Source organism: Kryptolebias marmoratus, linkage group LG17 (assembly GCF_001649575.2).
Source record: "Kryptolebias marmoratus isolate JLee-2015 linkage group LG17, ASM164957v2, whole genome shotgun sequence".
In the NCBI taxonomy this organism is placed as follows: Eukaryota; Metazoa; Chordata; class Actinopteri; order Cyprinodontiformes; family Rivulidae; genus Kryptolebias; species Kryptolebias marmoratus.
Genome location: NC_051446.1, coordinates 11,942,742 through 11,953,986, shown reverse-complemented (window position 1 = coordinate 11,953,986; position 11,245 = coordinate 11,942,742). Strand labels below are relative to the sequence as shown.

Genomic DNA, 11,245 nt, shown 5'->3' with positions numbered 1-11,245 from the left:
GGGGGGGGGGGGGGGAACTGGTCATGTTTGTGACGTCGTTCTCACTGTCCTGCAGGAGGCGCTGATCCACCTGGGAGCCAAGTTTTCCCCTTGCATGCGTCAAGACGAGGAGATCCACAGCCTGATCCAGGAGAAGAAGGCGAGCGAGCGAGAGTCGGGCTGCTGCGTGAGGAACGACCGCTCCGGCTGCCTGCAGACGTCACAGAAGGAGTGTTCGGTCAGTGAAAACAGATTTTGCAACCTCCTCATTTTAGACATAATCAATGAAACTTTTTGTCTTGGAAATCAAAACTTCTGCCACGTGTTTTGGACTTTCAGAGTACCCTGGCAGTGTGGGTGAAGTGGCCCCAGCACCACAGTGCTCCGTATTTAAATGGTAAACTACGCAGGCACGGCGCAGTCTGCCATCAGGACCCTAGGTAACATTTAGTTTTAGAAATAGTGGCAACACAGTGACACATTCGGGTGTGCACACATGCATATCATGACTGCATTTTGACGTCTAAGAAACAGTGTTTTTGTTAAGTTGTTCGATTCCATTTTGTAGAATTTGCCAGGAGCCGGCCTCAGTTTCACCTCACGAGTGGTCGGACGATGTCACAGAGTGGCCGGTAAGTCTTAACCACAGCAGGTAAAGACACTTAGCTCATGATTTCATACTGATATATTCATTGTTAGTTACTCAGACGAGCAAAGCTACTAAAGTTTGTTTTTTAACAAGGCTTAAGGAAGAACGATGTCGTCGTTGATGCAAACAGGAAATCAGGAGTTTCCACACGGTCCAGAAAAATATGAATTTTTGACATTTTAGCATTTTCCAGATCTGGATAAGTATTTATAAAAAAGCGTATTCAGACTCTATTACTTATTGTGTTTTCAAAAACTAAATTACAATGTTTAAAGTTGCTCAAACGAACAAAATTTTAGAAATTTGTTTATTTTGCAAGTATTTAGTCAAGTTTGCATTTTGTTGTGACAGGAATTTGAAAGATTCTCATCTAGAAAAATCTCTTCTACTACAAAGCCATGCTGTCGTAATGGATGCAGTAGCAGTTTAGCATTGTTTTGCTAAAAAATGCAAAGCTTTGCATGAAATAGATGTTGTCTGGATGGTATCCACTTTTCTGCAGTGACGGTTTCTTTCCAGATACGTAAGCTGCCCATGCTATAGGCACTAATGCACCCCCATACCATCAGAGAGGCCGCCTCTTGAACTGAGTGCTGATAAGAGGCCAGATGGTCCCTCTCTTCTTTAGCTCTGAGGACGTTTGACTTCAAAAATGGCTCAAATTTCGACAGAAAAGTCTGGAAAAGAATGGATTTCAAAAAAATATGTCGGAACCCTTGTAAATAATAATACCATTAGAGTTTATGAAGCATATTTCATTAACAAATATGACTGAAAACAACATGTCAGGGTGGCTCAGTGTTTATTGGAGCAGTGCTGATTTCTAGAAAAAGGCTAATATGATTAAATTAAAAAACCTAATATTTCAAATAGAAAGTAATCACTTTGTTTGTTGTTGCTGTTGTATTTAATAAGTGAAAATGATTCCGGTGTGGTGTTGATCCGTAGATTTGCACAAGGTACGACTTTGGGAATCACACCAACCTTCCACACATAGACTGCACCATCACAGGCCGGCCGTGCTGCATCGGGACGAAAGGACGGTAAGACCTATTTTAACGGCAGGAAAGAGAAGCAACATACTTACTTTCTGTGTGTGATGATCTTTAAGTCATTGGGTACAAGGTGAGCGGAGCCGTTTGCGTTTCAGATGTGAAATCACCTCCAGAGAGTACTGCAACTTCATGCACGGCTACTTCCACGAGGAGGCCACCCTCTGCTCACAGGTAGGACAAACTGAGCCCAAAATGTCAGCAGGTGTTGTTGAAATGCTCCAGGTGAGGATCGAACTCACAACCTCAGCATCGCTCCGCAAGCCACTGTCTTATAAGTACTGCGCGCTGACCGATTGCGCCACTGGAGCTCGTAAAGCAATGTCCACTGAAGAAAGTCTGGGTTGTACACGGGTGTGTTTGCTGAGCAATAACATTTTTTAAGCGACTTCCTCTCTCTCTCTCAGGTGGCCTGTATGGACGATGTGTGTGGACTGTTGTCTTTCCTCAATCCAGAGATCCCTGATCAGTTTTCCCGGCTGTGGCTGTCTCTGTTTCTTCATGCTGGGTGACTGAACGCTTCTTTATTAGCCACAGGATCGACAGCAACACTGTTTTTTTAAATATATGTAAAAAAATTAAAGAGAACAGTGAATTTTAATAATATGTTATATTTTTAAGTATTTGACCCTCTTTACTGTTCCAGCTTGATGATGTATTTAATTAAATTTACTTTTCCCCCCACTGCTCTACTCTCAGTACCTCATAATGATGAAGTTAAGTCAGAATGAATAAAAGGTGAATTCATTAAAAAGAAAATACTGATTTGTGGCACTTACATAAGTATTGAGGCCATTTGCAGCAAAGGTAGAAATTCTGCTCAGGGGTCCAATTCCTTTAATCTTTACTGAAATGTTTCTACAGCTTGACTGCAGTCCACTTGTTATAAAATAAATTAGACATTATTCAGAAAGGCAGACCCCTCTCTATAGAAGGCTGACAATCAGAGCAAAAACCTGAGCCATGAGGTCAAACCAGCTGCCAACACCAGCCCAACAGTGAAGCATGGTAGTGGCAGGATGATGCTGTGGGGTTTTGGTTTTTTCAGCAGTAGGGTCTGAAGAGCTCAGAGACAGGATTATTGCTGTTGAAGAGGTTTGGCACGACCAGAGCTGCGATCCAGGGACAAAGTAGCTTGGTGAGGGAGGTGACCACGAGCCTGAGGGTCACTCTGAGTTTCAGAGTTCCTGTGTGGAGATGGGACTAAGTTCCAGAAGGACATCCAGAACTGTACGCCTCCACTGACATGGGCTTTATGGCAGAGTGTCTCGACAAAAGGACTACCTAACTGTGAGGAACAAGATTCTCTGGTCTGATGCAACTGAGGCTGAAGTGCCTAAATGTTACGTCAGGATGAAAACAGGCACAGCTCAACCTCTGCCCAACACCATCCCAACAGTGAAGCATGGTAGTAGCAGCATCATGCTGTGGGGGTAAAGGGCAGGGACTAGAAGGCTAATCAGGATTGAAAAAAAAAAACTGAAGCAAAGTATAGAGATATAGGAGCAGAGAAACCTGTTCCACAGAGCTCAGGACCTCAGATTAGACCGAAGTGTCACCTTCCAACAGGACAATGAGCCAAAGCTCACAAAGAAAATGGCCTCCATCCAACCTGACTGAACTTGAGATTTACTAAGAAGAATGCCAGAAAATACCTCAATCCAGGTGTGCAAAGCTTGTTGCATCAACCTCCCCTCCCCCGAAAAACCTGGTGCTGTAACTGCTGCCAAAGGTGCTTCAACTAAACAAACATTCTGTTTTCACTTTGTCATTAGGAAGTACTGATTGTAGATTATTGGGTGAAAAAAAATGTTCATGTGAACGCTTGTAGAGTGAGGAAGCAGAAGGTGAAGTGGATCTGAAACCTTTCTGAAGCCGCTGTAGATACCATTTCCTGCCTGCATGTCCCTGCAGGATCCTGCACTGCCTGGTGTCCGTGCTGTTCCAGATGACGGTGCTGAGAGATTTAGAGAAGCTGGCCGGCTGGCTGAGAATCTCCATCATCTACATGCTGAGCGGCATCACTGGCAACCTGGCCTCGGCCATATTCCTGCCGTACAGAGCAGAGGTACAGCAGTCTGTAAACCGGCTGGCGTCGGTACGTTTAACGGGTCTGTTTAAACCGTGTGCGGTCCTTGCTCCAGGTGGGCCCGGCGGGCAGCCAGTTCGGCATCCTGTCCTGTCTGTTCGTGGAGCTGTTTCAGAGCTGGTGGATCCTCGAGCGGCCGTGGCGAGCGTTCGCGAAACTCTCCACCATCTCCGTCTTCTTCTTTTCCTTCGGCCTGCTTCCCTGGATCGACAACTTCGCTCACGTCTGCGGCTTCGTGTCGGGATTCTTCCTCTCCTTCGCCTTCCTGCCGTACATCAGGTAGGTGAAGGAACACAAGCAGTTGTCCCTGAGCGCGTAAGGATCACGGACAGTTTGTAACTTTATTTCCATTCGTTTTGTTTAAAACCTCCAGCTTCGGGCACTCTGACATGTACAGAAAGCGACTCCAGATCTGCGGCTTCCTGCTGATCTTTCTGGGCCTCCTCTCCACTCTGGCCGTCCTCTTCTACGTGTACCCCGTGAAGTGCGACTGGTGCGAGTACCTCACCTGCATCCCGATAACGGACAAGTTCTGTGAGAAATATGACCTAAACGCACACCTCCAATGAAGACCTGTCGCCGCGACGTCAGAGCTGGCACGTCCGTTCTGCCGTGGGAGGGTGGAAGTCGAAGACTGGACGTGGACAGCTTGTCTCTGAGCAGGAGCACTTCTGCTGGAGCAACAAACAGCACGTCAGGATGCGTACGAACCTCTCTCCGGATGTATTCGAATAACAAGGGAGAGCCCATTATGAAGAAAGCCTGTGCAGGAAGGACGTTTAAGCATTCATTTGCGCAGGAACAAATAGATTTAAAAAATGAAGTCTGCTGAAAAGAAATGCTGACTGATTGTGTGTAATCGATCCCGTAGCACACGCTGCACTGGACGACAGTGCTTTCTGTCAAACTCTTTACTTTTCTAGTAAACCTGGCTTCACATCACCCCTCAGTGGCCAAAAGGGACATTGCAGCTTCAGAAGAGATGATGGATTTAAAATTTTTAAAAACGCTTAAATGTGCCTTAAAAACACTCACAACCACTCAGATTGCGGCATGTATTTGTAAAAAGAAAAACAGTTGAAATACTTTCGTAAAAACGTTTTTTACTGCAGTATTTAGTGGCTGAACTGTGTCTTCATCAGTTTACTGCTTTAAAAAACTCGTCAGCCTTTTGGTACACGTCAATCCCAAATGACTTATTTTTTTACATTCGTCCTGTAAATAAAATAACACTTGAAGGATAGCCTGTGTGATTGTGAAGAGAACGGAAGACTTCGACATGTGTACGTGTGCTTTTCCATTAAAGCTGGTAGCGTTTTAGCTACTTTACGATAAAACAAAGCAACGTCTGTTGGTGTTCCTGCCTGTTCACAGAGAGGAGCCTTTAATGTCAAAAGTCCGTTTGGGTCAAAGGTCAATTCAGTTTATTTATACAACGCCAAGTCACAACAAAAGTCATCTCAGGGCACTGTACAAGAACATTCACGTACGTTATAAAGAGAAAGTCCAGCTTTTCGTGGAACCAAAATCAATTTCTTCTCCTCCTTTCTCTCTGATTGGTTAATTAAGCTAAACAAACGTTGGAGGTTAAACCAATATATAAACTCCTGTCTTCGGCTTCATAAACTCTCCTCACTGTTTGGTTTGGGGTCAACAACATTTCATCAGTCTGGGTCAAGAACAGTCAAACGTATCACTCAGCACTTCAAATATTCTTCCTGTTCCTCTCGTGTGTTTGAAGGGTCATTGCAAAGCACAGCCTCGTTTTCTCTGGTGGACTCCCATGTGTCTGTTTAAGTGCGACTCTCTGATTTAGAAAGTTTCCAGTTTTTAGACGTTTACAATAAATAGTTTGGCTATCTGAAATTCAGTCACCGGACATCATGATCTCAGTCAGAGATCTTCATGGCTGGTGCTGAGGCTGAGGTCTACACTTAACAGCTTCCCTACAGACAACATGCTTCACTTATGCGAAGGTGCTTGTTAGATAGCAGCAACGGGCTCCAAAACTTTGCCTTTTGTGGGGTTGAGATACTCTCATGGCTTCACGGCAAGTTGTGGTGTGGTGTGATCGAAGCCTAAATGGCAAACTCAGATTTTATATTTCACATTAAAGACATTAAATGGGGCCTGGATGTGCAGATGCCGATCAAACTGTTTTTTTTTTACTGTACATTATACTTCAGGCACACATCAATTCAATTTTCCTGCAGAAGGATAAAGAAACATGCTCAAGGTGAGGCTCGAACTAACAACTTCAGCATCACTCCGTACAAGTTACTGTCTTATTAGTACCACGCGCTGACCGATTGTGCCACTGGAGCTCTGTTTCAGCTGCTGCAAGACTGAAACTCAGCATCCAGATTTGAATCCTGGATTAATTCTTAGGAGGAGTTACTAAAACATTAAACCCATGGTGTCCAGTCCTGGACCTGGAGGGCCACTATCCTGCATGTTTTAGATGTTTCCCTGCTCTTCAGCAGGTCTTCAAGTTCTGCAGAATTTTGTTAATCACTCAGTCATTCATATCAGGTGAGTCAAAGCAGAGAAACACCTAAAACATGCAGGAGAGTGATCCTCCAGGACCAGGATTGGACCCCACTGCACTAGACGACCTCAAGACATGTGAGCTCCATCAGTGACTTTTATCGATCTACTTTTGATTCCCATATTGGTTTTCAAACTTCACTAAATAAAGATATTTCTGGCTATAGAGCTGATTGTTGCTAATTCCCAGTAACGATTTTGATTCTGTGTTCCACCCTCAAACTTCTGTCACAAACTTAATGGTTGTGATATTCGTCTTCTTAAAAATTGATTATAAGTGTTGGATATGAATAGAATATTCCAGATTACCGAAGATGAATAAAAGAGAGAGAAAAAGAACTGTGTGTCCATAATTGTCCCTCCAGGCTGTAACTGCAGCAGTTGGAGCCTCTGATGACTGAATTTGAGTTTATTCTTCATGGAAAAACTGCTCCAGTTGGATGGATGGATGGATGGACTCCAGGGGATCCAATTCATGTTCCCAAGGAGCCAACAAAAAACCTAATAAAGGGCCAACAGTTTTTTCAAGATTCTCTTGAAAAAATAAATGAAATTTCCATGTTTTTCAGATTTTGATATGTCAAAGTAGTCATACAGAAATATGAAATGAACTTTTATCAGTATAACTTATTTATCAGTCAGAACACAAACTTTACTGGAATTTCTTCTTTAAATAAGAGACTTTTATTCATTTCTTAGGTCTTCCTTTTTGTCACCAGTTCTTTTTAACTGATTTCTAATGAAAATAGCACAGAAACAGTGTTATGATAGTAACAAATATATATATATTTATAGATTTTAATTTGAGTTTTTGCAAAATCGACCTGCAAGAAAGTCTTTTCAAGTCAGGTTTTCGTTTAACCATGTTACATTTTCAGTTTTTTGGGTTAAAGCTTTTGTACAGGACTTTAAAGACAGATGCTCCAGGTGAGGTTTGAACTCACAACCTCGGCATTGCTTCAACAAGACTGTCTTATAAGTACCGTGCGCTGACCGATTGTGCCACTGGAGCTCTGATTATCTGCTAATAATCATAATAATAATCTGACTGTGAATGCTGTTCTTGGTACGTCCTTCGGAGTTGCCTGTGTAAATAATATAAATACATGCAAAAGAAATTGTTAAATTTCCTCTAAGACACTGAGTTTCAGTTAAAGAGCAACTCATTTTATGAGGAAACACTGTTTCTTTTCTTATCTCAGAACAAGATGGAAGGAAGTGGGAGCAGGTCTGAGTGTGTATCTTAAAAACCTATTTGGATTTATAACAACTAATAAAGGCTGTATTTAAGATGTGATTCTCACCATTTTGACTTAAAGTTACCAAATATAATAATGTTCTGTTTGACTCATGAAATAGCAATTTGAGAAGCTCAAAGCAGGTGGCTTATATTTACGAATAAAAATAAATAAAACCTGTCCAATTTTCTTCTGACACAATGTATAAAATTAACTCTTTTTTTCTATCTGTATTCTACAGTACCTATAGAAAAATGATGTTGGTTATGTTTGTCTTTGTGCAGCCCCTAGATGGCAGCCAATGATAACAAACCTGCACGCTGAGTCCGGCACAAAATGTAACCAGTTTCCCATTTATAACGTGAAACCTGAATTACAGCAATAAACGACGTGGTGTTCTTTGGGATTTGAATGTCATTAATTTAAGCGGAGTGTTTGTAAGCATGCAGAGCTCTTAACGGAGCCACAAGGCTGCCGTGGTGTTGAAGCGTTCCTTCCCTTTGAGCACGCACACAGTGATATCCACATGGAAATACATGGCACAAGCATAATTGCTTTGGCATTCATTAATTCTTGATTCTAATAAGGGGGTACTTCTATTAGTGAGGACCTGAGAGGCCAGACAGCACAAACACAGAAAATCCTGCTTCTGTTCCATCAAGATCATTTAATATTGTTGTCATATAGAAGAGCAGCTGATTACTATAAGTTCAATAAGTTGAAGAATAATTACCGTTTCATATAAGATTTATTGACCTTCATAACTTTAGTGTTTCATTACAAATAAATAAAAAATCCAGCTTTTACATGTGATTCAAGTTTCCATCGTATTACTATCAATCGCATGCCGATGATGCAGTTCCCCCTTTTTTTCCTCCATATGCACAGATGTAAAATGAGAGAATGAGGGAGCGATGGAGACCTTTACCACGGCAAGTGGACGATATTGAATATCAAACAATTTGACATTTGGCTCATCAGGTTACATAAGGTCAGCAGGAATTATTCTGGAGCTTTTCTGGTGACCTTTTCAAGGTCTTGTCACTCCGGTGTTGGACAACCTAAAGTATAACGCCCAAGTCGACCAATCAGAAACAGGGAGAATGGGAGCTAAATACTAATAACAGGCTAATGTAGAGAAGAAAAGTAACTCATTACATTTACTTGCATTACAGCGGTTGTGTTTTTTTACTTGGCAGAGCCTAGGTCTGTTAAGGTCTTCTTAGTGAACATGATTGACTGCAACTGGTACTTTCTTTTTTTTGACAGCAGAAAACCTGATTTTTTAACCCTCCTGAAACTCTCAAAAGAGAAAGAGATAGAGGTAGAGAAGCCCTTGTAATTTTGAGTCAATTTGACCCGAACGCCAGGGCAGGGTTAACAGCACTCATTAGATTAACCAATACTCAGAACAATGGGTGAGCTGAGGAAGTTTTTTGAAGCCATTTCTAAGCAACTTCAGACGCCTTCACCAGCTCAAGTAGTTGTACATAAGTGAAATTATTCAGATGTATGACCACTTTGGTTTTGAATTAGACCTTTAAACTGTGGCCCTGAGATGAAAGGAAATTGGTTAGGCTGTTCAGGAACCTGCCAAGAACTGTAAACTGCGGAAACGCCAGCATCATCATCCACAGTGACGTGAGTTTTACCATAAGTGATGCCTTCAAGTTCAACTGAAATTTGCAGCTTGACAAACCAAAAATGGTCAGATGAGACAAAAGTTGGGCTATCTGGATAAAATGGCAAGAAGTACATTTGGAGGAGTCAAGGCGAGGCTTTCAAACACCAAACCAACTATCAAGCATGGTGGTGGTAGCACCATGGTGTGGTACTGGTGCATTTCACAAAGTGGATCGAATAATAAAGGAGGTCTACCTCCAAATTCTTCCAACTTCACTTCAAATCAAACTAGACAGTGTGGGTGATCCAGCAAGACAATGATCCTGAACGCATCAGAGCTGGTTTCTGATTGGATAAAACAGCCTAACATTAAGCTTCTGGAATGGCCTTCCCAAAGCCCTGACCTCAACCCTATTATAAATTTGTAAACCTTTCCTAAAAGCTGCATTTGTGCCTGGAAAGTTAAATGAACCAACGCTACCAATTCTGCCAAAAAAGAGCGGTCAAATGTCCAGCCAGTCTTAAACCAGAAGCTTAAAGATGGCTACAAAACGTAGCATGTAGTTGAGGTGCAACTTGCTAAGGGACATTTGTATGTAAGTATCCAGGGGCTTTTGTATGTTGCATAAAAGAAAGATTCAAATAAATCATCAAAGCCCAACGTTTATTTGACATTCATGGCCTTGATGTTTGGATATAAAACTTGGACAGCAACTGTACTTACATTTTCTTGCATTATTTTTTTAAGCTCTGAGCAGGCTGTGGTGTATTGTAAAACAGGAAGAGCAGCAGATTTATGTCCACAGTTCTTCATATAGGGGAACAGAAGACAAGAAGGCAAGAAGGCAGGCAGCAACAGGGCACCTCAAACTGCTTCAAACATTTAGACAGTTAAAAACATTGTGCAAAAGAACAATAAAAGCTTATAGAAACATAAAAATTTTGCATTACATAGAGAGAACATTTCACAAAATTAAAAGTTAGAAGCAAGCTCTGAATAAGAGCTGGAATAAAAGATAATGCAATATAAAATACAGCAAAAAAAAAAAAAAGATTCCTTGCTATGATCAAAGGCAGCAGTGGACAGTGCCACCTTCATACAGGCTACGTGGCCTAATGGATAAGGCGTCTGACTTCGGATCAGAAGATTGAGGGTTCGAGTCCCTTCGTGGTCACTTTTAGGCACTCAGTTCCTAACCCAGGTGCTGGGAAACGTCAAATTGGGAGCATTTCATAATTCTATGGGCAAATACAGCCAAGACAACATATAGCACCTTCTTTCAGCCTCAGTAGGAGCGGTCTGGCAGTTACTTACAGATACTCTGTGCTTAAATGTTGAATGCAGCTTCTCCATGCTTGGTTCTAACTCTGTGGACACAGAGCAGATTTGATCCTGACGACCTCAGAGGTCATTATGGTTTATAGTGCAGCTGAAGATCAGAGAGGTATTTTGGACCCAGATCGTTTGTAAACCAGCCACAAGCTGTTAAAATCAATTCTCCGAGCAACAGGAAGTCAGTGTAAAGACCTCAGAGCTGGACTAATGTGATCAGCTCTCTTGGTCTCTGTGAAAGCACAATCATTGTAAAGTAAAAAAAGAAATAAGATGGAACTTTGCAGTTACTCCTTGTATGTAGAATGCACTTCCTGTTCATGACTCTTCTTCTTGTGCCATTCCTGCTATTTAAAGGTAGTTTGTCATGAGCGATGTCTACTGTTTAGAAGAACTGCAGTGAGTGACACATCTGAAGCGGCGTTATAAAGGCCAACTCTGCTCTCTTGCCGTGACAGTTCACTCACGTCATCCAGCAGTTTAATCAGACCTTCAGGAGATCTCGGCCATTTCACAAATTTCTATTAGACTGGGCTATTTTTAATCTCTGGCGCCAAGGTCTAATGCGTCTGCGTTTTTGTTAATGCTCACCTGCTGGTCACTAAAACCGTCTGCTGTTTGAGGCTAAATGGGTAGTGCAGAGACAGCTGTGGGCTGCTGGTCAGAGAAATGGGTAAAGGTAAAGCTAAAAAAAAGCAGAACAGAGAATCGTCACAAACCATCGTTTCTAGGTGG

General features: G+C 42.1%; 1 protein-coding gene and 3 non-coding genes across 10 annotated transcripts in view; 2 read left to right on the top strand and 2 right to left on the bottom strand.

The window, feature by feature from the left end:
* rhbdf1b (rhomboid 5 homolog 1b (Drosophila)) overlaps positions 1-7,885 on the top strand; it is a 36,104-nt gene extending 28,219 nt beyond the window's left edge. For 3 of the 7 annotated variants that reach the window (XM_037980934.1, XM_017418602.3, XM_025006454.2), the window contains 9 exons: positions 56-217; positions 319-419; positions 548-611; positions 1,577-1,671; positions 1,779-1,854; positions 2,088-2,188; positions 3,595-3,748; positions 3,825-4,048; positions 4,143-7,884. In XM_037980934.1, the coding sequence (XP_037836862.1) occupies positions 56-217; positions 319-419; positions 548-611; positions 1,577-1,671; positions 1,779-1,854; positions 2,088-2,188; positions 3,595-3,748; positions 3,825-4,048; positions 4,143-4,338 (1,173 nt within the window). In that variant the 3' untranslated portion in view covers positions 4,339-7,884. Of the gene's footprint in view, positions 1-55; positions 218-318; positions 420-547; positions 612-1,576; positions 1,672-1,778; positions 1,855-2,087; positions 2,189-3,594; positions 3,749-3,824; positions 4,049-4,142 lie in introns of all 7 variants that reach the window. The other 4 variants (XM_025006452.2, XM_037980933.1, XM_037980935.1 and 1 more) reach the window with 3 other exon arrangements.
* Positions 1,898-1,991, bottom strand: trnai-uau. The gene is made up of 2 exons: positions 1,954-1,991; positions 1,898-1,933 (listed from the first exon to the last, which is right to left on the bottom strand). It is a non-coding gene; the product is annotated as a tRNA-Ile (tRNA).
* Positions 7,236-7,328, bottom strand: trnai-uau. The gene is given in 2 exon segments: positions 7,236-7,271; positions 7,291-7,328. It is a non-coding gene; the product is annotated as a tRNA-Ile (tRNA).
* A 2,394-nt stretch (positions 7,886-10,279) lies between the features above and the next one.
* trnar-ucg lies at positions 10,280-10,352 on the top strand. Its single transcript has one exon. It is a non-coding gene; the product is annotated as a tRNA-Arg (tRNA).
* Positions 10,353-11,245: the final 893 nt, after the last annotated feature.